Raw genomic sequence first — 25676 nt, 5'->3', positions numbered from 1 at the left:
AAACAATTACCTTCAAATGTATACATTTCATTTAACAAAGCTCTAGAGCAATAAAACTATATATTTTATATATATAGATATATACACACACACACACACACACACACACACACACACACACACACACAGAGTAGCACTCAGATCAACTGATCAGATCCCATTGCTAAACAACATCTGAAAATCTGAATTTTATATTTGAATTAATTGTCTTTTCCTTTAACAGCTGTCAGTATATAAATAACCGAACGTCTAATCTTCAGTGTTGACTTTACACAAAAAAGTTGTGCCCTAAGCTTTAACTGCCGAGTGTTTTTAAGATTCTCTTTAAACATTTGCAACAGTATAGCTCTAACCGCATAATTGAGGACACAGTACAAACATGATCTTTCTTTCCATTATAGGGAAAATAAAACTTGGGGAAGCATCTCTTAATTGGAATTTATTTAAAAGCAATGCCTTCTTCAACAGATGCTTCTTAAAGGCCAAAACCTGGTCATAATACATCGCTTGTTTTGCTAGAGTTTGTTCTCAAAATCCTCACTGAGAGTTGTATGAGAGAGAGTATCCCACAGATACACACGAAGAATTATTTGCAAACATTATATATTTATTACTCCCTGCTCCAAAAACAAATATGACTTCAAATATTGTTCATGGAGTTGTGCCAAAAATGGTGGCAAATGTTTGCATAATTTATTGAAATAAATAAAAACTATTTGGATCTTTGGATGTATTTTTCATTTTACCTATGTCCAATGTTGTAAAGAATTTGTGTTTATGGACTGGGACCAGAAAGGATTTGTGGTAAATGGGATACAATCTCAAGTATATAGATAATGATAAAAGTACAGTTCAAGCTATCTCATACAACATATTTCGCCAGCGTGCTCCAGCAATTCTGATCTACAAAGTCACTAACAGAATGTACAGATCTTCATAACAGTCAATCAGATCACACTACCTGCTCCATATACAACTGTCTGACATCAGATTATCACAGTTGTTTTACATGAAAAGAGCAATTTTTCTGTGCTACAATTTTGTCCCATAGGGATTTTGTAGAGTATACTGGACATGGCTATTGCCATGTTAGTTTGTGTTCATTTAAAAAACTAAAAAAAAAGCTGGACACTTATAAACATGCTTTTTTAAAAAAAATTTACAAGGCATCCTTTTGGTTTGATTACTAGCAAGGACCAAATGAAAGCAAATTACAGCTTCTAAATTACCCTTACTTCAATACATGGTGGATGTTACAGAATTATGTACTTTTTACAGCAATTCTTTCTTTTACACTTTTAGCCTGGGCCAGCATATTAAAATCTACTTTTACTCGGCTAAGCACTACTGTGGGTTGCATACGTTGGAGTTGCTTCTCAGCAAGCTCAACACAATCTGAGTGTGAATTGTCCATTATTATTTTTATGTTCTTAAGTATGTGGAGAGACAACGGAGTTTCAAAATTGGTAGTTCCCAAACATAATCTATCTGCATTTGACTGTCTGATGTGGTCAACAGGAACCCTTGAATTTCTGTCATCTTTCACAGGATAGCTTGCTGATGAATTACTCTCATCGTTTAAAATTACACTCGAGACTAAACCACGATCTATTTTTTCAGTGTTAATAGTACAACTGTTAGACAAACCTTTACTGGATACAACATTTTTCTTTTGTTTGAGAGCAGATTCTTCAAGGAATTTTAAGAATGAAAATTCAAATCCCATGGGTTTGAATGTACTAAAGTCAAAAGGTTTGTGGTGGTGAGCCTTGTGACTACATGGGATGTGCTCTGAAGGTGACGCATCTTTCTCATTGAGAATTTGGATTGTATCTTCCAACAGATTCTCAGAATTTTCCATTATTACATTCTTTTTCTTTTTACTGTCAATGTGCTCTTCTGTGTCTGAAAGAATCAGGTGACTGCTTGGTCGTTTTTTACAAGACTGATGGTTATTTACATCAGTCACTTTACTCTCAGCAATCATCTCTACAGTTTCCTCCAGTTCAGTTTTAATGCAAGCAGTGGTATTCGTAATCAGTTTAGTATTAAACAATTGTGAAAATTCATCAGCTGTCTTAAAAGAGTTATCATTCTCCAGTTTCTTATTTAAAATTTCAGTTTCACTTAGCTTAGCTTGCTGTTGAATCATCACTCCATTGACAGCATTTTCCACCAGTCCTCCTTCATGGTTAGTCACATATTTAGTTGATTCTTTGCCCTGGATGCTAGCATACTTCCTGCAAGTTACCAGATGTTTGTGGTATTGACTAACAAACGTCTTAGAAATTTTGTGATGAATCCTGTAATGCTTTACTAGACTGCGTTCACTGGTGACAACAGATGAACAATTCTGAAACATACATGGATATTGTTCTCTTAGAGACTTGTTGTTGCATATAGCCAAAGCTTGGGCCTTACTCTTAAAAGTATATTTAGGAACTTTTCTAGAGCTGCAAGACTTATTACAATCAACTTCTCCGCTTTTCATACTTTTGCTATCTGTAGTAAAACATTCCCTTGAAATGGGTTTAGAGTTACCATGATTCGTGATGTCTTCATTTTCTTCAGGGCCAAAGTAACTCTTTTCATCAGAGAGATCATCCTGATTGGCTGTTCTTGGAATGTTTTCTTGGTCTGTTATGATTCTTCTTGGTCTCATTAAATGAGACCGATGAAGCTCTCTGTGCTTTGTAAAGATGTGTCTTAAAAGATTAGATCTAGTGGCATAAGTCCGATCACAACCTTCACAGTCACATTTAAAACAGGTCATGTCCATTTCACTTTGCTGACTTTCCACATCTACGCCATGAGCTACCATAAGGTGTTTAATAAAACTCCAGAAAACAGTGAAAGAAGAAACACAATCAGCTTGGTCACACCGAAATAACTTTCCTTCACTGACAGAGGATACTATTTTTCCCATTTCATCTAAAGTGAGATTGTGAAGTTCCGTATAGTGTTTAATTAGATCCGTGATTCCTTGGAAAATTCTACAACAATCCTCAAGCTGACACTGAAATTCTTTCACATGGACAGCAGCATTTTTGGTGATTTCTTGTTTGATCTGCATGTGAAGATGCTGTTGGTCAGATTGGTGCACAGCTTGATAGTGTAGTATTAAATTTTGCTGAATGGTGAAAGCTGCAGAGCAATCTTTGTGGACACACTTGTAAGGTTTGTGAAATCGATTAACGTCACATTCTGTTCTTGCTTTAGTAATTGATTTCTTACACTTCCTTTCTCCTGGCATCTTTGTAAACTTCACTGTACTTACAGCTTTTTTAGCTTGCTTCAAACCTCCCGCACACTTTCTTCTTTGTACTGACATACCTGGTGGATGCAGCAAGACACCTTTTGATCTTTCATAATCTAGGAAGGGATCTTTTGTTCTTACTTCACATACTGAGACTTCTTGTGATTCTACAGGTGGCAAGATGCCCTGTAGCCCTGCTGGTACTGGAGAGGCACCCTGTAGCCCTGCTGGCAATAATGAATTATCTGCTAAATCAGATGCTAGTTGAGAGATACCTTGTGGCTCTAATGGTATAATTGGAACATCCTGTAGCCCTGCTGATAGCAATGAGATATTTGCTGGTCCTGATACTAGTGGTGTAATACCCTGTACCTCTGGAAGCAAGACAGTTTGTGGTATTGTCGGTAATGGTGAAACACATTCCTCCACTGTTGGCAGTAAAGATACATCCTGCAGCCCCTCTGATACTGGCGAGACATTTTGGGGATCCACTGATTGCAGCAAGACATCCTGTGGCCATGCCAGAAGTGGTGCGACAGCCTGCAGCCCTGCTGATTGTACAAGACTACAGTTTGATTCAACTGCCATCACAGAGGCACCCTGAGGATCTGCCAGTAACAGTGGAGCATCCTGAGGCCCTGCTGCTGGCACCAAGACATCCTGCTGCACTACTGACTGAGTCAAATCATTTTGAAGTTGCGCTGGTAATGCTGAGCAATCCTGAAGATCTGCTAATAGCATTGAGCTATTCTGTGACATTTCATGATTATAAAGAACAGTCTTTGCATTCTGAGTATTACGTGAATGGAGATTAATTTCAGAATTAATCTCATTAGGTCCTGCAGTTACTGGTTCTAATTTATGCATTTCACTGGATTCACTTTCCTGCAATCCATCACTTCTGGGTTGAGAAATGATTTCCTGTAATGGTGATACAGTATCTGTTGCTTTATAAGGGCCATCTGATTTCCTACAGTACGCTCTTTTAATTCTCAGTTTTACTAGCTGCTCCCGTGTTACCTGATGCATCGACTGGTAGTGGGCTCGGAGATTAGAATTTCTTGTAAATGTTTTCTGGCAGTTAGGAACGTGGCATCGAAATGGAGCAAATCTGGTCTGATACATTTTCATTTCCATTATCTGTTCTTTGGAATACTGATGTACTTTGACATAATGGTTGGTCAAAGCATCTTTAGTCATTGCACTATAGATACACCCACCTTCCTGGCAGATAAATGGCTTAATGAGATTCACTTTCAGCTCTTTGCCATTTTCAGCAGCCTGCAGTGATATATTTGTTTGTGTGTCTGTCAAATACTTACTGATTGTGTTTGAAGTATTGATACAATTACTCATTGATGTGTGTGTCATGATGTTCATGGAAGATCTCGGTGTCCCTGAACCTGAGGTAGGGCAAGATGCACCATTCTTGTAAAGTTTATCATATTCCAAATTTAAATTTTGCAAGCCCAACAGAAGTTCAGCAATGCATACATCTGATGTCTTAGAGTCTTCAGGATGAGATGAGTTATGATTGCTATTAACATTTGGGAGGGTGCCATTAGTGAAAAATATTGATGGCTCACAGCTGTTTCCCAGATTCTGAGGGTGAATCTCATTGTCAGCAAAAGTTGCTCCTGAACAAAAACTGGATTCAAGGGCCTGCTGCAAGGGCTCACAAGATGAATAGGAACCTGAGCCTTTAGCTGCATCTAACATTGCTGGGGCTTCAGTGCCGAGTGCTAAGTCTTCACCAGCAACAAATGATCCTGGGCTACAGACAGTTGTTAGTGCCTGGGACATACTGATGTTGGCTGAGCTGTCCTCCATGGTCCTCATTTCAAAACTGGGTTGAAAGGTTTGTTGAACTACTGCAGTCTCAAATGTTCCAGGAAGACCAGTGACCTGGGGAGTCTTGCTTGGCCCAAATACAGAACTGTAGCTGTTCTGCTGTGTTTGTTGAAAAAGTTCATGGGTGGCAAATGGAGCTGTGTGGTCCCCCATTTCCAATGATTGAAGAAATGTTTCCCCTGACAAGAATGTATCTGTGACACAGGGAGGTTCAGGTTCCCCAGGGACAAACGCATCTGATGAAATAATCTTTTCTGTTTTGTATAAAGTCTGTCCACTCTTCTGCTCCACAACTGAAGAACTTTCTTTTCTGTCATAAGGTTTACATATGGCTCGTCGTGACAAATGACCACCAAGAGATTTGGGATTGGTAAATTCCCTGTAGCATCTACTACAAATAAATTTGTCACCCTTGATGATAGCAGGCCATTTTGCACGCTTATTGTGTGTGTGTTTTTTCTTCCTGGAATGGGATACATGATCATTTTCTACCATTAAAACACTGGGAACTGGTTGATATATAGCACATACTGTGTTCAAGGTGTTTTCAGGTGTTATATTTAAGTGTTCCTCAGTTGAAAAACACAATGAGCTTGGAGGGGTTTCCTGATTTTGACATTTCGAGGCATTTCTAATTTGTTGGATTTTTGATAGGTTCTGTTGTTTCTTCAGTGTTTCATAGTACTCAGGGTGCGTAGCCTTGATATGTTTACTGACACTGCGTGATGAAGCATAGCTTCGATTACAGCCATCAACTTTACAGCTGAACATGTGAACTTGTTTTGCTAATTCACCAGGTTCCGTTTCTTCAGGTAGTGGTGAAATAAGAGTGTCCCCCTCTTTAAATACTGTTTTTGACAAAACACATTGAGTTTGATCCATGCTGATCTCTTCATTTTTCACAGTTAGACTAATGTGTGTGTCTTTTGGAAGGTGGCACTGTTCTCTGCTGGATGGCGAAGCATTTAGTTTTTCTGATATGGAAGATTTGGATTCAACAACTTCACTTGCAACACAATCAATAGCAAAACCGTTCTGGTAGGCATCAGGCTGACTGCATGGCTCATCTTCCATCTTTATCTGTAATAGCTGGTCTATCTGATCGGTTCTATTTGGGGCGAGCTGGTTTGGTTCAAAAGGTGAACCATTTTCAGCTTCAATTTTCACACAAGCTTGTGAGACGTGACCAACTTCATGCTTCTGCAATTCACTTTGGGAGTAGTAAATGTTTCCACAGTTTGAGAATTTGCAAGTATATGAGGAATTATGGTAATGCTGTGCTTCATGATCATATAACAAATAAGACTCAGTAAAAACTCTTCCACAATTCTGAAACATGCATTTAGCTTTGAACAGTGCATGCACTTTCCTGTGTCCTACCAATTCAGAATATGTACCAAAGCTTGCATTACATTCCAGCTGTATACAGACATAAGGTTTAGGGCCACAATGAATTTGCAAATGTTCATTAAGGTGAGAAACACTGACAAAACGTCTCCTACAATACTGACATACAACTTTATTACTCTGCATTTTAAGAAACTGTTTTGCTTCATCATCATCACCGTGACCTTTCACATGTGCAATTAAATTTTTAAAATATTTAAAAGCTTTTGTACAGGTAGTTACAGGACAGTTATAATCTTCAGTGCAGTCCACTTTTTGTGTAGTCATGATTTCAGGTTTGTATGATTTGTCCTTGCCTTCATCATCAGAGCCATCACTATCACTGAAGACCACAAAATCCTCACTATATATGCTGTTCCTTTTTATTGGACGATGTTCCTGCTTGTCTATCTCAGGTATCTTTTTACTTGCGACACTAGTATCAGTCAAGTTCTTAGCAGGTCTTCCGACTCTCCTTTTTGGTTTAATAGAAGCCAGTCGTTCTTTACAAGATTGCTTAATATGAAATGTAACATGTGGAACAAAAATCTCCTTTTTCTTAAAACTTTTGGCACATATGGGGCAATAATAGTTTCCCTCTTTCACATGTGTTTGAGCATGACGGATAATTCGATGCCCCAGAAACTCTCTGTCACATAATACGCAATATTGCATGTAGGCCTGCCAATTTTTAAATCTGGCAGACACCACACCTTTCTCAATTTTATCTTTTTCCTTAATTTTGATTTCTTCAGATGAAGTATTTTGAATTTTTATCACATCGCTGTAAAATTTAGGAAGTCCATTCAGTGAATGCTCTTTTGGAGCAACTTCAAGATGGCTGTCATTGTTTTCAAAGAGGTCACTATCATTAAGTTCATCTATGGAAGACACAATGGATGCTTCCTCGCCCATCAATGCAAGACAATGGCGTTTCAGGGTTTTCCAATCCCAAAATTCAGGATCAAATGGCCAATGTGTTTTTAAAACCAGTAAGAGTTCGCATCTCAATGAGTTAGGAATTGGACCGTTTTCATCATCATATTTCTGATCTGGCTGGTTGTATAAAGTCTCAACTGCATAATAAGCTTCCACTGTGGGTTCTAACAGGAATTCGGTAAGCTGGCATGCACGTCTGACCTCTAAATAATCAGGTAACAAGCATGAAACTGTCTTGCAAATTGATGTTTTCACTGTGGGACTTTCATTTGATTCCATGCGTAGTGCTCTCACACAGAGCTCAATACAAGCTGATAGTCCAGCTTCTCCTGCCTGTGAAGAAAAACAGAGTCTTATATAAAAGTTACTGCTCAGATTTGATAAAACATTAAGTAATGCTATTTATAAGTAATGCTATGTACACTTGTGGATGAAAATAAATTAAGATTTTAACACTGTTTATATTAACTCACTCTAGATTGTAGCTATCAACTGCTTAAAATAGTCAAAACCTTCAGTTCAAAACACAATCCATCTGATATAATCGACACTTCAGTGAATCACAGAATCCTTACAGTGTGGAAACAGGCCCTTTGGCCCAACAAGTCCACACTGGCCCTCACAGCATCCCACCCAGACCCATCCCCCGATAACCCACCCAATCTGCACACACCTGAACACTATGGGCAATTTAGCATGGCAAATCCACCTAGCCTGCACATCTTTGGACTGCGGGAGGAAACCGGAGCACCCGAAGGAAACCCATGCAGACATAGGGAGAATGTGCAAACTCCACACAGACAGTCACCCGAGGATGGAATCGAACCCTGGTCCCTGGCGCTGTGATGCTGCAGTGCTAACCACTGAGCCACCGTGCCGCCCTGTATGTGTATTATATATACAAACACATATATAATACATCTTTAAAATATGCAATCAATAGCAAAGATCTGACATTCTTGCTGTTGGCACTACTCAGTAATAAAAAATTTGACCTCCTTTGTGTCTGTAGTAACAGAGTCCTATTTAATTTTGGGTCTGAGATGCAAATGCTGTATATTTGCTAGAGAATGAGTTCAGTTAGTTGTGGGTGTGCATTAGCACAGCTTATACGATATATTAAAGATGATGGAGGTCATTCAGCTAAGTATCATCTTTGATACAGTTATCCAGTTGGATCTTCTATCCCCATAAATTCTGCAAAATTCTCCTTTTCTAAGAATTTACCAGAATCATATTTTGCAGCATGTACATTTAATTATTAGTAGATAACTGCCCACTTGGCTGAGAAACACCTGTGTCAGTCACAACCATTAACCTGAAAATTACTGGGACTCAATGACAGGAACAAGGTTCAGGACTCATGAAAACTTTATAACAGCTGACAAGAACATCTGGTTAATCAGCAGTTTGTAGATGGACAGGAAGTTAATGTTGAAGGTTTTAGATCGGATGTCAATCAAAAGGGGGGCTTTGTACTGGATTTGGGTGTTGTTGGAGATGCAGTCATTTGGGCAAATAAGCAATATTCCATCAAAGTCCTGATTTGTGTCCAGTAGATTGTTGATAGGCTTTGTGGAGTCAGCAAGGAGTTACTTACCACAGGATTCTCAGCTTCTAACCTACTCCTATAATATGGTATTTATATGGCTAGTTCAGTTCAGTTTCTGTCTTTGGTGTTAGAATCAACCATTGACAGTTAGTGATTCATCAATGGTAATGCCACTGAATGTCAAGGCTGATGGTTAAATTCTCTCTTGTTAGAGATGGAAAAACTGTCACCTATGTCACACCAATGTTGTCCAGATCTTAGTGGATTTGTGGACTGCTTCAGTCTCTGAGGACCGAGAATGGTACTGAACACTGCAACAAACATTCCCACTTAGAATCACAGAATCCCTACAGTGTGGGAACAGGCCATTCGGCCCAACAAGTCCACACCACCCCTAGGGGTGGCACGGTGGCTCAGTGGTTAGCACTGCAGCCTCACAGCGCCAGGGACCTGGGTTCGATTCCAGCCTCGGGCGACTGTCTGTGTGGAGTTTGCACATTGCTCCCAGTTTCCTCCCACAGTCCAAAGATGTGCAGGCTAGGTGGATTGGCCATGCTAAATTGCCCGTAGTGTTCAGGGGTATGTGGGTTATATGGGGATGGGTCTGGGTGGGATGGTCCAAGGGTCGGTGTGGAATTGTTGGGCCGAAGGGATTCTATTGTCTCTGAAGAGCATCCCACCCAGACTCACTCCCCTAACTCTACATTTCCCTTGTCTAACCCACCTAACCTAAACATCCTTGGGCACTGTGGGCAATTTAGCCTAGCCAATCCACGCAGCCTGCACATCTTTGGACTGCGGGAGGAAACCGGAGCACCCGGAGGAAACCCACGCAGACACGGGGAGAATGTGCAAACTCCACACAGACAGTCACCGGAGGCTGGAATCGAACCCAGGTCCCTGGCACTGTGAGGCAGCAGTGCTAACCACGGAGCCACTGAGCCACTGTGCCGCCCACTTCTGACCTTATGATGGAAAGAAGGTTATTGATGAAGCAGCTGACTATGATTGAGCCTAGCATACTCTCCTAAGAAACTAAGGGCTCTTGTGACACAATAGTAATGTCCCTACATCAGGGCCAAGTTCCACCTGCTCCAGAGGTGTAATAACATTTCTGAACAGGGTGATAAGAAAATATCTACCTTGAGGAAATAATTGGGGCTCTGTATCATGACAATAGTGTACCTACATCTGGGCAAGAAGTCCTGAGTTTAAACCTCACCTGCTCCTGAGGTGTGTCACAATACATCTGAATAGGCTAATTAAAAATGTATACCCTGAGTAACTGGGTTCTTGTGGCACAATGGTGGTGTATCTATCTCTGAGCCAGACAGCCTTCGTTCAATTTACACCTGCTTCAGCGGCAAGTAATACAGCGGTTTTGCTATAATGCATATTCTGGCGATGTGAATTGGCTATAACGCGATTGACGAATAGGGGAATGCTATTTCTAAAACGGAAACTTGTTTTGGCTATAACGCGATTCCATCGAGTAGGCATCTTGCTGTCAGAAGCCCTTTGCTAATGATACCTACAGTGTATTTGTACAATGTTGTGATTCTGAGAGTCCCAGAGAAACTCTCTCTGTCAGCCTTCATTAAAACTGAAAAGTAAGAAGCCAGCAGGTGCATTATCAGGAAAAGAAGGGTGTAGAGGAGAGTGAAAGACAGTATATCCACCTTTGAAAGGAAACACTTTGAGGCACAGGACTCAGATACGAAAGGAAGCTCCAGCAGCCTACTTAAGTAATTAGTCAGATCATGGTTGATTTATGTTTCAACTTGAATTACACCTTTGGTCCATATTCCTTGATACCCTTGTGGTGTGGTGATAAGATTGCTGAAGGAGTCTGAGTTGCTATGGCAACATACACATATGTATATGTCGCAGTGTGAAACTATGGATAGAGGTGATAGAGTCTCCAATGTTCTTTTAGTCACATTGTGAATGAGGTGCAAAGCCGCTATCACAGTTTAACCAAGCTGCCTGAACAGCTGTTGACAGTGGTGCTATCCTTTGTGTTATGCTTTTTCGGTGGTCTGCCCCTAACCCTGCTTTTCCTATAGGCCCAGTTATTTATATAGCACAATTTTCTATAACATGATACTGCGCTGGAATGCATTATACCAGAACCCAATATATGTCTGAACAGGCTATTTGAAAATATCTAGCCTGAGGAACTCCTGTAGATATGTCCTGTTACTATGATTATTGGCCTGCCATCTTCCTTTGAACTACACATGACTCCAACATTTATTCTAAGTTTTTGCTAAAGTCTCCACATACCATGGTTAAAGATTTATTACCAACAAGTACCAGCATGCTACAACTTTCAGGGTGCTAGTTCTTTCAAGTGTACCATGCATTACTCCAGTGTGTGTCTTTCTATACAGTCAGATTTCTTTTTCACTCAAGAACAATATTATGTATTTGCTTCTTGGGGTGGCACATTGGTTGACACTGCTGCCTCACAGTATCAAGGTTTGATTCCAGACTTGGGTGACTGTGGAGTTTATACGTTCCTCCCATGTCTGCATTGGTCTCCTCCGAACACCCTGGTTTCCTCCTACAGTTCAAAGAGGCTAGGTAGATTTGCCATGCGAAATTGCCCTATAGTATCCATGGATGTGCAGGCAACGTGGATTAGCCATGGTAAATGCAGAGTTATGGGGATGGGGTGGGGCCTGGGTCTGATTGGGATGCTTTTCATAGGGTTGTTGTAGACTCAGTATGCCGAATGGTCTCTATCTGCAATGTCAGATTCTATGATTCTATTCAGGAAACTATCTTCTCAAAAAACATATAAATTTTAAAGAACAGTTGAAGAGTATGGTTGATTTTGCTGAGCACAAGAAAAATTTAATATTGGATATACATTAATAGAAAACCCTTCATTCAGCAAAATTCTTTCAGATACACATGGAATATGGAAAAAAAAGTCGTGACAATCATCCAATAATTCAGGTTACTACTATTACTTTGAATTAAATTCTTTTCTTTCATGCGATGCATATAGGCAAATCTACAAAATTGACATCACAAGATAAGGGGAAAACACCACACACTGGGAACCTTGTCTGGATAGGAGTTGAAAATGCCTCCCTCTTGCCATTAGACATAGATTCCTGAATAACGTTATTACTAGATTGCTGAAAGAAACAAAGATAGAAATAAAAAAGTTGTTGTCTCAATCTTTTAATTTTCACTGATTGAAGGAGTAGTGCCAGAGGACTGGAGTGTTGCCAATGTTATACTGGTATTCAGGAAAAGGAAGCAGAGTGAACCAGGACACTGTAGGCCCATCAGTCCATTGATGGTAGTAAGTTATCAGAAACATTTCAGGAAAAGACACAAATTAGTCTAATATTACTAAAATTAGTTCATTAGAAGGTAAATCACGTCTGGCTGACTTAAATGTATTCCTTAATGAGATAATACATGGTTAAAAAAGATAGATTTGAACATATGGACTTTTAGAAGTAATTCTGTAAAGCCATAAAGCATATTAACTAAGAATAAATGCAGCAGTACCCAAAATTGGCTGAGTGGTCGAGGAGGCAGAGTGGTAGTAGAAGACCGTGTGACCGGAGGCTGGTGTCCAATGATGTACCACAGGGATGAGTGCTGGGTGCCTTCCCATTTGTGATACAAGTAAGTTTGTGGATAACATGAGGATTGGCCAGGTGGTTAGCAGTGAGGAAGAAGGTCTTACAAGATGATAGAGACGATTAGTCAGATCAGTGGCGATGAAACTTAACCTGATGTGTGATGTGACGCACTTTGGAAGTAGTAAAAAGAATCATAAGGTTTTCTTGATTTTACAATTAGAGGCACTGAATATTAAAATCATGGTAATGAGCCAGAATATAAATTGGACAATTCTAAACAACATATTTCAGTACAGGTGCAAAGATTTTGTAAAGGCTACAAAGGAGATTTAACTTCCATTACAAGCAGAGTTGGAAAAATTAGAACTCTGTTCCTCAGAACAGATTATGCAAAACTATCCCTGTTGCCATGAGTCAATAACTAGAGATTTAGATTTAAAATCACTAGCAAAAGATCTAAAGGGAAGATGAAGAAAAAAATGTTCTGAAGAAAGGTCATTGGATTGGAACCCTTAACTCTGCCTTAGCTCTGATGTTGCCAGACCTGTTGAGTTTCACCAGCAATTTCGATTTCTGTTGCAGATTTCCTGCATCTGCAGTTCTTTTTGTTTTTTGAGGGAAAATGCCGAGTATGTTCAAGATCTGGGACAGTTTACCTGAAGAAGAAGTGGGAGGCTGATTCCACAAATTTTTTTTTTAAAAAGGATATAATTCCACAAATTACTCAGCATTCTGTTCAAGAATGTTCGAGCAGAGATGAGGTCTAAGCACAAGTACATTTCAAAAAGGTGCTAACTGGTCTCTTTCTTTGTTGCAAGTTTCTATAAATATAGAATTGCTAAGAATTTGCAGGACAGAAATAGAGATGTTTCTACACCGTACAGGACACCTTCTACTTTATCCACTTCATTTTATCCCATCAACTTTCTCCCTTTAAAGCTCCATTTCATTTCACATTAAAGTGTGATTACCAATACATTTGACCCATTAGTTGAATAATCAGCTGCATGAAAAATTTTCCTTCCTTCTTAAGTATCAAGTTCCAAGAACTAAGATCTGGTTGTCACTGACCATCCAAATAATGCCAAACTTCCTTACGGAAGCAGATGACTGATCAGCAGATTAATGGGGATGTCATTAAGTTATGAAAAAGGATTTGGTTTGGTTGGAATATGCACTCTAAAATAAGGCTGACTTTATGAAAGCTTCCTCCAAGAATTCAGCAGAATTTTTATTATGCTCACCTTTGTCATAAAAAGTGATAAAACAAAATTTTCACTTCACATATTTCAGAATTAACTTGAAGTTTTTTTTATTTTATGGTACAATTATGAAGAATTCACAAATGTAGTGAATTGCTCAAAAATTAAACTAGCATGTATAGATATTAAATATATCAATATCATCTTATTCCCATTACTGGAATTTGAACACAATCTAGAGTGTCACACCAATTTAATATTGAGAGAGATGTTAAGCCATAAAAAAAATTGTGACACAGAGGATGTGTGTCTTGGCTCATACCCCTAACATACAAACCAACACCACCAAAAGGGGCAGCACGGTGGCTCAGTGGTTAGCACTGCTGCCTCACAGCACCAGGAACCCGGGTTCGATTCCACCCTTGAGCGACTATCTGTGTGGAGTTTGCACGTTTTCCCCGTGTCTGCGTGGGTTTCCTCCGGGTGCTCTGGTTTACTCCCACAGTCAAAAGAAGTGCAGGCTGGGTGGATTGGCCATGCTAAATTGCTCATAGTGTTCAGGGATGTGTAGTTTAGGTGGGTTACAGGGGCTGGATCTGGGCGAGATGCTCTGAGGGTCGGTGCAGACTTGTTGGGCCGAAAGGCCTGTTTTCAAACTGTTGGGATTCTATCAAAAAAAAAGAAAGCTATTTAATCTTTTACCTCACTGCTGTTTGGGGGGTGGGGTGGACACTTGTGTGTGAAAACTGGCTACTGTTTCTGTTTCTCAAAAGACCACATTTCTAATATAATTAATTCATTGTCATGAATATGTCCTAAGGATATGAATGATGCTATCCAAAATCACATTTATTTTTGCTATATGTGTTCAGTGTATAAAGTTTGAAAAATTAATAAATTTTTAAAATATACTGAATGTTTATTCGCCTTCAAAGCCCTTCTGATGTGGGCACAGTGGCCGAGTAGTAATGTCACTAGTCTAATAATTCAGTGGCCCAAGACAACGTACTACGGCAGCTGATGTAAGCTAAATTCAATTAATAATATTTGGAATTGAAAGTTACACTTTGTAATAGTGACCATGAAACTGTTATTGTAAAATCCCATTTGGTTCACTAATGTCTTTTAAGAAATAAAACCTGCCATCCTTACCTGGTATGGCCTATACGTGGATCAGTAATGTGGTTGACTCTGAAATGGCCTAGCAAGCCATATAGTTCAATGGCAATTGGGGATGGACAATAAATGTTGGCCTTGTCAGCGACACTCACTTCCCAAGAAAGTATAAAGAAAATACATTTAGCTGGTCTAGTTAGGAATAACAAGAGAAAGCAAAATTTGTTTCCAAGGCAACAGGAAATGCAGCTGACAAAGCAACCAATTACAAAGCAGTATAATGAAAACAGGAAATTCTAAAAATACATAGCAGATCCAAAAACATCTGAAGATCAAAAAGGTTTTTTTGAGTGACAGCGAGAGTGAGACAGCAAGTGAGAGAGCGAGCGTGCGTGAGAGTTATCCTTGAAAGTGGAGTCCCAGGTAGACAGGATAGTGAAGAAGGCTTTTGGTATGCTTGCCTTTATTGGTCAGTGCATTGATATAGGAGTTGGGAAGTCATGTTGTGGCTGTACAGGATATTGATTAGGCCACTTTTGGAATTCGATGTGCAATTCTGGTCTCCCTGTTGTAGGAAGAATGTTGTGAAACTTGAAAAGGTTCAGAAAAGATTTACAAGGATGTTGCCAGTTTTGGAGGGTTTCTGCCATATGGAGAGGCTGAATAGGCTGGGGCTATTTTCTCTGGAGCATTGGAGGCTGAGGGGTGACCTTATAGAGGTTTATAAAATCATGAGGGGCATGGATAGAGTAAATACACAAGGTCTTTTGCCTGTGGTGGGAGAATCCAAAACTAGAGTAAATAGGTTTAAGGTGAGAAGAGAAAGATTTAAGAGGGACCTAAGGAGCAACATTTTTCATGTAGAGGGTGGTGCATGTATGGAATAAGCTGCCAGAGGAAGTGGTGGAGGCTGGAAAAAAAATGGGGCGGCACAGTGGCTCAGTGGTTAGCACTGCTGCCTCACAGCACCAGGGATTCAGGTTCAATTCCAGCCTTGGGCATCTGCCTGTGTGCAGTTTGCATGTTCTCCCCGTGTCTGTGTGGGTTTCCTCTGGGTGCTCCGGTTTCCTCACACGGTCCGAAGATGCGCAGGTTAGGTGGATTGGCCATGCTAAATCACCTGTTGTTCCAGTGACGTGTAAATTAGGTGGATTAGCCATGAGAAACGCGGGGTTACAGGATAGGGTAGGTGGGTGACTCTGGGTGGGATGCTCTTTGGAGAGTCGGCATGGACTTATTGGGCCTGTCTCCACACTGTTGGGATCCTATGATTCTATGAGAGTGAGAGTGTGTGTGTGCACTCTTCAAATGGTTCTGACAAATAATCTTTCTCCCATCTATTCTACTTGTAACACGTACTATTTTTACTTCAGACTTCCAACACGCAGTTTCCTTCTTTTTGTTTAATGCCGAGGTATTTCCTTGGTCAAAGTGTCAATAACGATAGGTTACCATTTTCTAATCCAAAACTGGTAAATTTGTAATTTGAACATTCAAAATCACAGCAACTGCTGCAATGGCTGTCTTGTGGTAATAGCAGCTATTACTAGTTAACCGTCTCTAAGGATGAAAAAAAAATGAACAGAAAATGATTTAAGGCGGATTATTAACTGCAATAAAGTCAAGTAGAATGTTACAAAACTATTTCCTTAATGTTACATCCATTTGATGAATGTCTTGGAGGCAAAATCAATTTTGTTATCCACCTTTTAATATTGCCTCAGTAGTGCCCTAGCCTGAGTCAAAGACTATGAATTCAAACCTACATAATCAGGATTTCTGATCATGATCGAAGCTAATACTTCAGTGTAGTACTCAGAGATCTGCACTGTCAAACTGCCAATTTTTGTAAGGTACCAAAAATGTCAGCCTATTTACCCTCTAGGTGTTTTTAAGATTCATTTGGGCCTTTTGAAGAGTGGCAGTGAATTTTTCTAGACTTGTGACCAACATTTGTCTTTCTAAATAAATTACTGAAAAGCCAAGCTGGTCAGTTATCTAAACTGCTGTCTTTGGGATCTTGCTCTGTACATATACTTACTCACAAAACAATAGTGATTATGCTTCAAAAGAAATGGTTTGGAATGTTCTTAGAAATCCTGGGAATGTGAAAGGTGTTCTAAGAATGCAATTTATTTTGTCTAATTGTAATTATTTTTTGTGTTAACTGCAGAAGTTAAGTTCTCCAGGTGTTTAACTGCTGATGACATGGGCCAGATTAGATCAGAGTTTGCTCTTTGCCCTCATAACTACAAGCTTTCCCTAATATATGTTCAAATCCAAAATGAGTGACAATTAGTTCTCAAACATAGCATGCAATGGAACTTTGCACAATAGATTATTCATACCTCTGATTGTATGACCTTAATAAGAAAGAATATATGATAAACTGTTTTGGACAACATAGAGAACTGCTGACAGCATTCCAGAAAGGTCTGTGTGGAAGACTCCACCCGTTGCTGCAGTTTGCTCCAGAAGAGTGTCAATTCCCTGAAATCAAAAGTATTTAGCTGTTACTGATTTCACAATACCAGAGCATATGGTGTCAGGGGATAATCAGGAGCATGGATTGCTAGCCGGCTACAAATAGAAAAGAGTAGCTACTCTGCATAGCAGATGGTGGAAAATGGCATTCCATGTGCTTTGACGCTGGGATCACAGTTGTTCACAATCTACAAACAATTTGGAACTATGAATCAGAAGAACAATTTCAAAATTGGTAAATGATCCTAAATTGATGGGTGAACTTTAATAGTGAAGAAAATGTGATTAAATAAAGAAAGACTATTAATAAAATTACTAAATTGGTGAGCATTTGGTGAATACATTTCAATACAGTTAAGTGAGAGATGGCACATTTGAAGAATAAAGAGGTCACACACTTCTTGGATGACAGTCTAAATGAGGTAGGGGAACAGATACATGAATCACTAGAAGTAGCAACAGCAAGAACATAAAAAAGCAAATCAAGCATTGGAGTTCATTACCAGGGAAACTTATATATAAGCTGGGAATGTTGTGCACTGCTCAGGTTATTATGCTATATAAAGCATAGAGAAATTCTGAAGAAAGCCCAAAAGCCTCATTTCACAGGGATGATACCAGACTTAAGAAGGTATCCTTGACATGCAATTTGGAACTCTTTTCCAGAGGGAGAAAATGTTGTGGTTGAGCTAGTAGAGATCTTAAAGGTTATGAAAAGATTTGATCGGGCATAATTAGAAAAATGCTTCCATTGCATGTTTATAAAGATGTCATCACTATAAATAAAATTGTTACCACAGTTGGAGCTGGAAGTACACAGCCGACTAGGCAGCAGAGGAGTTTTGGGTGGGGACCCTTCTTCAGAAATGGGGAGGGGGAAGGAAGCTGGGAAATATATAGAGAGAGGAGGGGTGGGGCTGTGGAAAGGTAGGTGGGATGGTGATAGGTGAATGCAGGTAGGGAGTGGTGGGGATTGGTCAGTGGGATGGGTGGGGCAGATAGGGGGTGAGATGGACAGATTGTGTTGGAATGGACGTGCGAGGGAGGATAGGTGGGGCTGGGAAAAGGTAGGTGGGAAGGTGATAGGTTGCATACAGGTAGGGGGCAGTGGGGATTGGTCAGTGGGGAGGGTAAGGCGGATAGGTGGGGAAGATGATGGACAGGTTGTGTCAGGTCAAGGAGGCAGATGAGAGGGAGGGTTAGACACGAGATGAAGCCAGGGGTGTGGAGATTTTGAAACTGGTGAATTCTACGTTAAGGTCATCGGGCTGTAGGCTCCCGAGGCAGAATATGAGGTGTTGCTCCTTCAGTTCGCAAGTGGTGTCACTGTGGTACTGGAGGAGGCCCAGAATGGACATATCACCCAGGGATTGGGAGGGGGAGTTAAAATGGTCGGTGAACAGAAGGTGTTGTCGTTTGTCGCGTGTCACATACAGAGCGCAGAAGCTCCAAAAAACTGTCCTCTAGTCTAAGCTTGGTCTCACCGATGTACAAGAGGCCACATTGGGAGCAATTGGTACAGTAGATCAAGTTGGAAGGTGTACAGGTGAACTCGTCACATATGAAAGATTTGCTTTGAGTCTTGGATGGAGGTGAGGGGGGAGATGTAGGGGCAGGTGTAGCACTTCCTGCGATTGCAGGGAAAGGTGCTGGGTGTGGTGGGGTTACTGGGGAGTGTGGACCGGAGGAGGGAGTCGAAATGTGAGTGGTCCCAACAAAAGGCAGATAGGGGCGGGGATGAAAATATCTCTTTGGTCGTGGGGTCAGATTATGGTGGAGAATGATACGCTGGATGTGGAGGTTGGTGAGGTGATATCTGAGTACCAGGAGAATTCTGTCTTAATTTTATTGGAGGCAGGGGTTTGAGGGCAGAAGTGCGGGAAATACAAGATATGTTGTTGAGGGCATTTTTGATCACCAGAAGGGGGACGTTGCGGTCCTTGAAACAGGAGGATATCTGGGATGTCTGGGAGTGGAATGTTCCATCTTGGGAGCAGATGTGGCGGAGGTAGAGGAAGAATTGGGAGTAAGGGATTGCATTCTTGCAGGAGGGTGGGTGAGAGGAGGTGTAGTCCAGGTAGCTATGGGGGTCGGTGAGCTTGAAATAGATGTTGATGTTGAGGCTGCTACTAGAGATGGAGATGAAGAGGTCCAGGAAGGGGAGGGAGGTATCAGAGATGGCCCAGGTGAATTTAAGGTTGGGGTCGAAGGTGTTAGTAAAGTTGATGAACTGTTCAAGCTCCTCGAGGGAGCACGAAGGCAGCACCGATACAGTCATCAATGTAGCGGGGAACAGGTGGGGGGCGGTGCCAGTGTAACAGTGGAATAGGGGCTGTTCCACGTATCCTATGAAGTGGCAGGCATAGCTTGCCTACCCATCCCACTGACCAATCCCCACTACTCCCCACCTGCATTCACCCATCACCACCCCACCTACATATCCCCAGCCCCACCCCTCCTTTCACTATATATTTTTCCAGCTCCCTTTCCCTTCCCCATTTCTGAAGAATGGTCCAGACCCGAAATGTCAACTTTCCTGCTCCTTTGATGCTGCCTGGCTTGCTGTGTTCCTCCAGCTCTAACTGTGTTGTCTCTGACTCCAGCATCTGCAGTTCTTGCTATCTCCAAATTCAATTGTTAATAAGTATTTCAAAAGAAGCTTTATTATTCAAAGCAGTGACAATATACAATGAGGATGCATTTCTTACTCTTTAAAATTTTAAGTAAGTGAATAGATTTGTAGTTAGTGAAAAGATGTATAAGTAAGTATTGTGTGGATAAACAAAATTGAGAAGGGTGGACATGCAAACGGTGTGACAAAGTAGAGTTGAGCTGAATAGATTTATTAGCTCAAGATTAGCTTTATTAAAGGTGGTCAAAATCATAAATATTTCTAACAGAGTAATTACATAGAAACTGCTCTTAATTGTAGAAAGGGATCCAACTTTATGGGGACTATCAAGGAGCCTAGACTACAGGCAATATAAGGAACCTTTTTTACATTAAAGAATGAGTTTTGGTGATCAGTAATGGTGCCTGACGGAGTGGCAGAAATGATTTCAAAAGAAAATTAAGATTAGAAGGAAAAAAATCTACCAAAATGGGGAAAGAGCAAGGGATTCATCACCTAGCTTCAAAGAGCACAGGCTTAATAGATCAGATGACCTATTTCTGAGCTATATTTATAACTCAAAGATGATTTAGATATTAAGAGGAAAAGGAACAGAAATACACGTAGATAGGGTTAGATAAAAGGGGAATGGAAGGAAACTTGTGTGAAATATAAACAATGACATGGAATGGCATAGGATTAAATGTTCCGGTTTGGGGTGCACATGTAAGAAAGAACATAAGAAATGAAGAGCAGCAGATCATTCAATCCTTTGAATCTTCTTCACCATTGATTAGTAACAGTTAATCTGATTGTGATATTAACTCCACACTTCCATCTGCTCCCATAACCCTTGAGCTCCTTGTCAATCAAACATCTATCAACTTCAGCCTTGAATATAGTCAATAACCCAGTTCACTGGGGAAGATAATTATAAACACGAATAATGATAAAATAACTTCCTCCTCATCCACATCAGAGTTAATGCTGTTGGCTAGGGTTAATTGATTATGTTTACTCAGTTTTTAATTAAACAGGGAAACAGGTAGTATTGCGAGATTTAATAGTCAATAAACAGGGCTGTCTTGTGGTGCGGTCGTAGTGCCCCTATCCTTGGACAGGAGGCCCAGGTTCAAGTCCCATCTGCTCCAGTGGTGTGTGGGTTGTACAGCCATAGAGACAGATGTACAGCAGGGAAACAACTTGTCCATCCCGACCAGATATCCTAAATAAATCTAGCTCTATTTGCCAGCATTTGCCCCATATCCCTCTAAACCCTTCCAGCTCAGATACCCATCCAGATGCCTTTTTTAAATGTTGCTAATATACCAGCCTCCACCACTTCCTCTGGCAGCTCATTCCATACATGCACCACCCTCTGCATGAAAAAGCTGCCCCTTAGATCTCTTTTAAATCTTTCCCCTCTCACCTTAAATCCATGACCTCTAGTTTTTAACCCACCCACCCAGGGGGAAAAGACCTTGGCTATTCACCCTATCCAGGTCCCTCATTATTTTATCAACCTCTATTAGGTCACTCTTTAGCCTCCGACGCTCCAGGGACAATAGCCCCAGTCTATTCAGCCTCTCCCAATAGCTCAAACCCTCCAACCCTGGCAATATCCTTGTAAACCTTTTCTGAATCCTTTCACATTTCACAACTTCCCTTCCTATAGCAGGGAGACCAGAACTACACAAGGTATTCCAATAGTGACCTAACCTTTGTCTTGTACAGCACAACATGACCTCCCAACTACTATACTCAATGCACTGTCCAATAAAGGCAAGCATACCAAACGCCTACTTCACTATCCTACCTACCTGTGACTCCACTTTCAAGAAACTGTAAGCCTGCATTCTAAGGCCTCTTTGTTCAGCAAAACTCCCCAGGATCTTATCATTAAGTGTATAAGTCCTGCCCTGGATTTGCCTTTCCAAAATGCAGCACCTCTCATTTATCTAAATTAAACTCCATCTGCCACTCCTCAGCCCACTGGCCCATCTGCTCAAGATCCTGTTGTACTCTGCGGTAACCTTCTTTGCTGCCCACTATACCTCCAATTTTGGCATCATCTGCAAACTTACACCATACTTCCTATGTGCACATCCAAATCATTTATATAAAATGAAAAAACACAGTGGACCCAGCACTGATCCTTGTGGCACACTGCTGGTCACAGGCCTCCAGTCTGAAAAGTAACCCTCCACCACCACCCTCTGTCTTCTACCTTCGAGCCAGTTCTCCATCTATTCCATGTGATCTAACCTTGCTAACCAGTCTACCATGAGGAACCTTGTTGAATATCTTACTGAAAGTCCTTAAAGATTACAGACACTGCTCTGCCCTCATCAATCCTCTTTGTTACTTCTTCAAAAAATTCAATCAAGTTTGTGAGACAATTTCCCACACACAAAGCCATGTTGATTATCCCTAATCAATCCTTGCCTTTCCAAATACATATAAATCCTGTCCCTCAGGATTCCATCCAACAACGTGCCCACTACTGATGTCAGGCTCACCGGTCTATAGTTCCGTGGCTTTTCCTTACCACCTTTCTTAACTAGTGGCACCACGTTAGCCAAACTTCAGTCTTCCAGCTGTATGCATTTTAAGACATCCAGCGCCTCCTTCTCTATAATATGGACATTTTTCAAGATGTCACAATTTACTTCCTCACGTTCTCTATCTTCCATATCCTTCTCCACAGAAAACATTGATGCAAAATACTCGTTTAGCATCTCCCCCATCTCCTGCGTTCCATACACGGGTGGCCTTGCTACTCTTTAAGGGGCCCTATTCTCTCCCTAGTTACCCTTTTGTCTTTAAATGTATTTGTAGAATCCCTTTGGATTCTCTTTATCCCTATTTGCGAAAGCTCTCTCATGTCCCCCTTTTACCTCCTGATTTCCCTCTTAGGTATGCTCCTACTACTTTTAAACTCTTCGGGAATCACTCGATTTCTGCTGTCTATACTTGACAGATGCGTCCTCCGTATTCTTGACCAAAATCTCAATTTTTCTAGTCATCCAGCATTCCCTACACCTACCAGCCACACTGTCTCTCGACTCTTGTTATCTCATTTTTATTGGCTTCCCATTTTCCAGCCGTCCTTTTACCTGCGTACGTCCACCTCTCAATCAACTTTTGAAAGTTCTTGCCTATTATCATCGAAATTGGCCTTTCTCCAATTTAGAACTTTAACTTTTAGATACAGTCTATCTTTTCCATCACTATTTTAAAACTAATAGAATTATGGTCACTGGCCCCAAAGTGCTCCCCCATTGACACCTCAGTCACATGCCCTTCCTTATTTCTTGATCAGAAAAATAGGTTAATTAAAAATTTATAAACTCAAGATACACTTTCTAGCTCCATTTTGATTTAGCACTCCTTCCCCCTCCCTCCATCTCCTTCATCTTTGATGGTTTGCATTGCCCTTAACTGGCTTTGCATGTAAATTATACGATTGGAAACACGGGTCATTAATTGGTGGTGGTTAATATCAGGACAAAAAAAGCCATAGATGTTTTGGTGATGGGTGTGGATGTCCACTATCTTGAAGAGCTAGGGAAAGATTTCACCAATGATATGAAAATAAAAATAATCAGGGTTAGTTGGACAGGTAGGCCTTGCATTTTGGTTGACTCAACTCCTTGTCTAGGGCTCTTATGATACAGTGATAATAGCCCTACCTCTAGGTAAGGAGGCCCAGGTTCAAGTCCAAGATATTCGAGGAGGCGTGCAATAACATGTTCCGACAGGTCGCTTAGAAAATATCTAAACTCACAATACCTTCCCATTGTAGATATCGTTCTATGTTACCAATAAGTTTAGATCCTAGTTGACAATCAGTGTCTTAAATGGGGAGAACACTTGTTCATAAAACTATGTCAGCTTGCTCTAGATTCGCTCAGGAGAAGTAATATCCTCTCAGCATCTATCTTAAAGATGCCTCCTTAGATTCTTCTATTTCAATAAGATCATCTGATTATTCTAAAGTCTACAGATACAAGCCAAATCTGCTTGACCTGTCGTCATGAGAAAAACCCCTCAGCCCAGGAATCAGCCCACTGAACCTTCTATGAATTTCCAATGCAAGTATGTCTCTCCATAAGTAAGGAACTCAGCACTTAAACGTGTAGTTTCCCTACTTTATACTCCATTCCTGACTGGCTCTTGTGGTGCTGTGGTAGTTGGCCAGAGGCTCTGGGTTCCCACCTGCCCCAGCCATATGTCTGAGCACATTGATTAAAAACATTTACTCCATTCCCCATTCAATAAAGGCCAAGTGTCAATCTGTCTTCTTAATTATTTGCATACTTTCTCTGCTACTTTAATTCTCAGTCTTGTCTGGTCTACCTGGATCATATATTCTCTATAGTACAGAGGGTGACTTTCTTCTACTTATGCTATTTTGTGTCAGACATCGAGAACCAAGAGTCTGCTCCTCTTCTCTATGAAGGAACATTGAGCGGGGGAAAATCAAACAAATCAAACACACTACGACATTATCTGTTTGTACAAAACAGTGAAACACTTCCGTCACTTCCATTACTACAAAGATTACTGCTAAATACTAGTCCTTTGAAAGCAGTAACCCTTTACTGCATGCAGATACACAATACCAATAACATTTGCTTTTCTAATATTTAAGACCAAGTTTGGGAACAAAGTAAAATCAAAACAAAATCATTTCTATAAATAATTCGCTCTGAAGGAAATTTCTGTGTGTTAGCAGAGAAAACAATTACAATATTTAAAAAATGAAGCAAATATAGTTGATATAAAGCAAAACAGTCTCAATTTAACTCCTAGTAGTTTAAAGTATACTCATTATTCAATTCCTTTGACTTCTGAAGAACTATTACTTTAATGTCAATTGCACAGATACTTTTACTCAATTTAATCAGCTAAACAACATGGAGACTTGGTGATACAGTTGGCTAGTATACTGCTATTTTCCCCTGGCTCAAGACTAATTAATGGAATTTGGATACAGTCTCAATCAGTTCTGGGTGGGTTTGTGGGAGCTCATTTGATGGTAATATTGACCTACAGTGTGGAACTATAGACCAAAGACTGCAATATCACTGAGGTCATAACATTAAAGCAAATGCAAGAATTTAGACTGATGGATTAGGATTATTTTTGTAAGGTTATCTAAAGGCACAGTTATGTGGTTGACTATACAGGACTTCATATCTGCGTGTGCAATTCTTGCTCGAAAGTACTTGATGCTGAATTTGTACACCTAAAATAATAAAACAAATTCCTTTGTTTACCACTCTCAAAGTTCAAAGAAAAAGTGCTAACACAACACACACTTAGGCTATGCAGACATGGCCAAAACATCAATTGAAAGGAGACTGCATCTGCGCATTGGTTAAACAATTTTGAAAGATCAGCCATTTGGAAATGACGAAACTGCTTTCGTCTAGTTGTTAAAACTTGAGAACCAGCTACTAAGGTGAGCCTTCACACAATCAGATAAACCAGAGATTCCTGTAATTCACTTCCAGATGAGGAAAGTGACTCACCATGCACAGTATACATCTCCCTGCTGAAGCTGCCGTGTGAGGAAAGCTGTGCACAAGATGAGGGCCAGGCTCTCTTCTCCATCAGACTCCAAGTTACATATCATCTCCAATGCATCTTTGCAGTCAACTGCTGA

At 40.4% G+C, this 25676-nt stretch overlaps 1 protein-coding gene across 1 annotated transcript; it reads right to left on the bottom strand.

Moving 5' to 3' along the window:
• Window positions 1-424: 424 nt before the first annotated feature.
• LOC109916602 (zinc finger protein 292) lies at window positions 425-25676 on the bottom strand. Its single transcript, XM_048601034.1, has 2 exons — window positions 25543-25676; window positions 425-7765 (listed from the first exon to the last, which is right to left on the bottom strand). Exons 1-2 carry the CDS (start codon window positions 25543-25545, stop codon window positions 1262-1264), a joined length of 6507 nt encoding a protein of 2168 aa, XP_048456991.1. The 5' UTR covers window positions 25546-25676; the 3' UTR covers window positions 425-1261.

The sequence above is a fragment of the Rhincodon typus genome, chromosome 9 (assembly GCF_021869965.1).
Source record: "Rhincodon typus isolate 14 chromosome 9, sRhiTyp1.1, whole genome shotgun sequence".
Lineage (NCBI taxonomy): Eukaryota > Metazoa > Chordata > Chondrichthyes > Orectolobiformes > Rhincodontidae > Rhincodon > Rhincodon typus.
Note: the sequence above shows the minus strand (reverse complement) of the source record. Positions and strands in the feature narration are given on the sequence as shown.